Raw genomic sequence first — 4504 nt, 5'->3', positions numbered from 1 at the left:
AACAAAAAAAAGTAAACTAACAAAGAAACAGAAAGACAGTCAAACAAAAAACTATTAAAACAAAACTTTTTAACAAGGACAGACAGAAAGACACAAAATTACCCTAAATCCCTAACTGACCTAACCTAAAATCTGTCCTAAATAACCCTAAACACTAACCTAATCTATTAATCTATAACAATTTGTGTTTTCAAGTCCCTAACTCCCTATACCTATATGCCCTACAGAGATCCCTGCACTAAAACCTATCAGCTAACGGTATCTTGAATCTTTTACCTAACTAATCTAACCTATCTAATAATTGAGACCCTAAACCTGCATCAGGTGCTTCCAATCACTCCAGCCGTCAGCTCATTGGCTGCCGAGTTCCCGCGCGCCCGGGCGGACAGATGCAGCTGCTGCGTAGGCGTGCCATTTCTGAGGTAACACCTGGAGGAGTGCAGACCGCTCTTCGCTTGCTCTGCTCCATGTCCCCGAAACAGACACCTATCAGCCATGAAAGAGGCATACCGTGAGTTGTACCCTTGGATAATAACCCTCTCTGCTGGGCGGGTGGCAGAGGAGCTTTTGGGGCGAGTTTTCACCGAGCACTGTCGGCTGCCATTCGAGTGTCCGCCGAGGCCTCGGGGCTGCATGGCGACTGTCCACCGAAGCCTGTGTGGGTAGCAGCCCAGGGGCTGTCATGTCGGTGTCCGCCGAAGCCTCCATGCAGGCAGCCACACGGCTGCCATGCGAGTGTCCGACGAGGTCTCTGGGTTGCCAGCCAGGCGGCCGCCATGCAAGTGTCTGCCGGGGCTGCCGGCTGAATGGCTGCTGGCCGAGTGTCCTGCAAAGGCTATGGGCTGCCAAGTGCACCCCAAAACCAGTCTGCAGATTCCCCCGGGACACCGTGTCCCTAAGGCCACTGCTCAGCTTGTTTCAGTCAGACCGCTGGTGGCTCCATGGTCTGAGGTGCCTGTCAGTAGAAGGGTGAGGGGATTCGAATGTACCCTGTCTCCCACACCTCATGTGAGGAGGTAAATAGGCCCTGGGGGTGAACTGCGTGGTCTCATCCCACCAGCAGTTCCAGGGGCCTAGGCAGGAGTCTCTCACTCCTCCCGCTGGCAAAGAGAAGGACAGACTATGTTGTTTTGAGAGAACGTGAATGAGCATGCACCTACCAGGTGCACCCATCCAGCAGTTCCAGCGGCTGGGCATGTTGGGTCACCCCTATCCCCGGTCACAGAGGTGGTGTGTCGTGCCAATGAGGGATCCCTGTCTCTCAAACCTTGCGGAAGAAGGTATAGAGGCACCGTGGGTGAACTGGGTGGGCGCATCCCGCCAGCAGTTCCATGAAGTAGCACTAAGCCGGCGTGTGTGATTTGCCATACCTATGCTTATATTGTAATTCTCTCTCTCTTCCAAGTCGCAACCGGACTGCCCTCACCTGTGCCGTCTGTCACAAAGTGTACAGAGACCTATCCACGCACTTGAGGAGATGCTGCATGAGACTTCGCACAGACGATGAGATCCAATCCAGTCTGTTAATTTCCAAGACCACCCTGAAAAACATTGGCAGCCGTGGTACCACCATCAGCTACAATCAGGTCGCCTCCCTTCAATCCACTGAGGACATTGTACAGTTCCTGGAAGACAGAGGGTTTACCATCATCGATAAGCCCCCTTCTCCCTGGTAAGGTGCTGTTATGTCTGGTGAACCTGTGTTTCCCTCCAGAACACCCTTCTTTTAACTTTCATACCTTATACTTCTCTCTATAGTGCTTCCAGTTTGATGTCTGGTCCTCCTCCCCAGGCCAGCCAGAAGCTTTCATCTTCCACCCCCAATGATGACGGAACTGTTTGCCAGCTTATCAGTGATTGGGAGGATAGGGATTTAATAACCCTGAGCCTAGTGGAGGACAATGGTGTTCCAGTAACCGTGAACCCGGTGGTGGAGGTTTCTTCAGGAACCATGAGCCCAGTGGTGGATGTTTCTTCGGGAACCGTGAGCCCGGAGGAGGGTTCTTTTGGAGCTCAGAACCCAGTGGCGGTGGAGGTTTTTCCAATAACCGTGAGCCCAGTGGAGGAGTGTTCCTCAGTAACCCCGAGTCTAGGGGAGGTGGATCTGGCCCCTTCAGGAGTGGAGGTGGATGTGACCCCTTCATTAACCATGGACCTATTCTCCTCAGCCGAGTCTCCAGGAGAAAGCGATGAGCATTTCTTTCAATGCACTCCCTGGTGGGTACACCACCCTTGGTCATGAACATTGACTTTTATGGTTGCACCGTGACTTTTCTTTTCTCATAAACCTCTTTTCCTGTATCTAGGACTTTTAAAACCACAGGGAAAGGTGCTGCACGGAAGAGGATGCAGGACGCTGGGCTGTACAGCCGTCATCCCTCTGGGGATCCTCTGTTGAAGCCTTACGCCCATTACCTTAAGTCTACGCTGGGCCTGCGCAATCATGGGCAGGATGTGGACACGGTTGCCCGGTTCCTATACTTCATGAATCCACAATGTGCCTGCCTGGACTTTGTCAATGACATTGAGAAGGTACAATCTTACTTTGACAAGCTCTTAGAAGTCAATCTCTCTCACCAGACTCGCTTAAATTGCATCCAGCGTATTCGACGGTTCGTAAAGTACAATATGCGCTCCACCAACCTTTCCATCAGGCAGCCTGAGCTGTACAAAAAGTGCAAGTTCTTCCTCATCGCCACGGAGGACATCCAAAAGATCCTGTCCAAGCGTCTCTCAAGAGACCGGGTTGACAAGAGGTGAATGTGGAGCCAGGGGTAGGGCTGGGATGGTGGAGTCATTTGTTGGTCCTCCCCACTCCCTGTTTGTGAGTACCTAACTTCTCTGGTCTTCTTTCTCTCCTTGTCTTAGGTACGCAGCCTTGAGCCAAAAATCACCCAGCCCGTCCGAATGCCGAGCAGTCCTCAGGGACGCCAAGAGCATGTTTTTGAAGTGCATAGCCCAAGCCCGGGCCAACTGTGCAACCTCCTATCAGCAAACTGAAATTATCCTCTACCTAGAGTGCCTTCTTGTGTTAAAGCATCTTCAGCGACCGGGGGTAGTCCAAAACATGACTAAGTCGCTTTTCTGGTTCAGTATGTGGGGTTCTTTTTCACCATTCGTCGCTCCTCATGTCTTCTCCTTGCAGGTGGGAGAGTGGGATGAGAGGATTCACCATGAGTACGAAGGTCAAAAACTATGTGTGATCGGTGTAAGAACTCATAAGACCTCTACTCAGCAAGTTGCTGCTTTCGCACTTGATAATGATGAAGAGTCGGTGAGTGTGAGCAGATGGCCCTTTGCTGGTTCCCGGGTGTTATTCAGCTCCCACCCTCTTCTATTTAAACACTTTGTACCCTTGTTCTCTCCTCAGTGGTTTCAGGCCTACTATGAAACAGTCCGGCCATTGCTAACCAGAAGCGACGAATACGATCCCATGGCTAAATTCTTCCTTTCATCAGTGGGAACTGAGCGACATACTGTTTCAAGAGACATCAAGAGCTACCAAACAAAGTGAGTAGTGCCCAAGCAGTCATCCCCGCTCTCTGTCTCTTTGTTGCCCGGATCTTCAGCTAATTCTCCCCTTCGTTACCAGATATAACCTCCCCGATATCTCCAGTCAGGTGGTCAGGAAGGTTTGTGAAACATGGACGCTTGCAAGATACACTGATCCTGAAAAGTCTCTCTTTGCAAAGTACTTGGCACACACAAACTCCATGGCGGAAAGGCACTACCGAGAGAAAGTGCTGGATGACATATGTCATGGTTACAAGCTGGTGAAAAGATCTTGTGGTAGTGATGCGGGCCAGACCACAGCTGCCGCTGGCCCCCCAGGATAAAATAAACATGGTGGAGAGGGAGATGGGATGTCTGCCCAACACTTCAGGTAGCAGTGATTAATATGTATGTGTAAATTAAATAAACTATTTTTCTATCTCAAATGAAGTTGGCTCAGGTCATCAGTTCCAGAGGCTGGGCATGATGACAGGCCTCTGCTGGTTCACAGAGGTGGTGTATCCTGACCTTGGAGTCAAGTCTCGCACACCTCTCAGAAGAAGGTAGAGATGCCCTAGGGGGCGAACTGGGTGGCCTCATCCCACCATCAGTTCCAGGGGCCTGGGCAGGAGTTCCTCACTCCTCCCGCCGGCAGAGAAGGTAGAATCTGCCGGTTTGAGCGAGAGGACCGCTATGAGAACGAACAAGTCTGGGCCTCCTAGCTCCAAGGGAAGTCGCCGTGTGGTACTTCCATGTAGGATGGGTACTTTGCACCAAATGTACCCGAGCTTATGGAAGTGTAATCGGGTAAAAAAGTCAGACTTTGCCCCTATGCCATTGATGGAAGTGAAGGTGGTAGAGACTAGCTGGAGGTCTCCTCTTGAAGCACAAGTCCCCCTCTACTAGCCCTGCGAGTCTTGGCTGGCTAGCTCGAAGGGAAGTCGCAGTGTGGTACTTCCAAGTAGGAGGGGGACTTTGCCCAAAATGTGTCCGAGCTTATGGAAGCGAAATC

The 4504-nt window shown here is 51.2% G+C and overlaps 2 protein-coding genes across 2 annotated transcripts; both read left to right on the top strand.

Annotated features, from left to right (window-relative positions):
• The first annotated feature begins 1075 nt into the window (after positions 1-1075).
• LOC122933641 lies at positions 1076-2250 on the top strand. Its single transcript, XM_044288543.1, has 2 exons — positions 1076-1672; positions 1759-2250. Exons 1-2 carry the CDS (start codon positions 1485-1487, stop codon positions 2240-2242), a joined length of 672 nt encoding a protein of 223 aa, XP_044144478.1. The 5' UTR covers positions 1076-1484; the 3' UTR covers positions 2243-2250.
• A 63-nt stretch (positions 2251-2313) lies between these two features.
• LOC122935160 lies at positions 2314-3877 on the top strand. Its single transcript, XM_044290925.1, has 5 exons — positions 2314-2756; positions 2869-3055; positions 3146-3274; positions 3371-3510; positions 3593-3877. The coding sequence occupies exons 1-5, from the start codon at positions 2347-2349 to the stop codon at positions 3834-3836; spliced, it is 1110 nt and encodes a 369-aa protein (XP_044146860.1). The 5' UTR covers positions 2314-2346; the 3' UTR covers positions 3837-3877.
• The last annotated feature ends 627 nt before the right edge of the window (positions 3878-4504 follow it).

Source organism: Bufo gargarizans, chromosome 4 (assembly GCF_014858855.1).
Source record: "Bufo gargarizans isolate SCDJY-AF-19 chromosome 4, ASM1485885v1, whole genome shotgun sequence".
Taxonomy (NCBI): Eukaryota; Metazoa; Chordata; class Amphibia; order Anura; family Bufonidae; genus Bufo; species Bufo gargarizans.
Note: the sequence above shows the minus strand (reverse complement) of the source record. Positions and strands in the feature narration are given on the sequence as shown.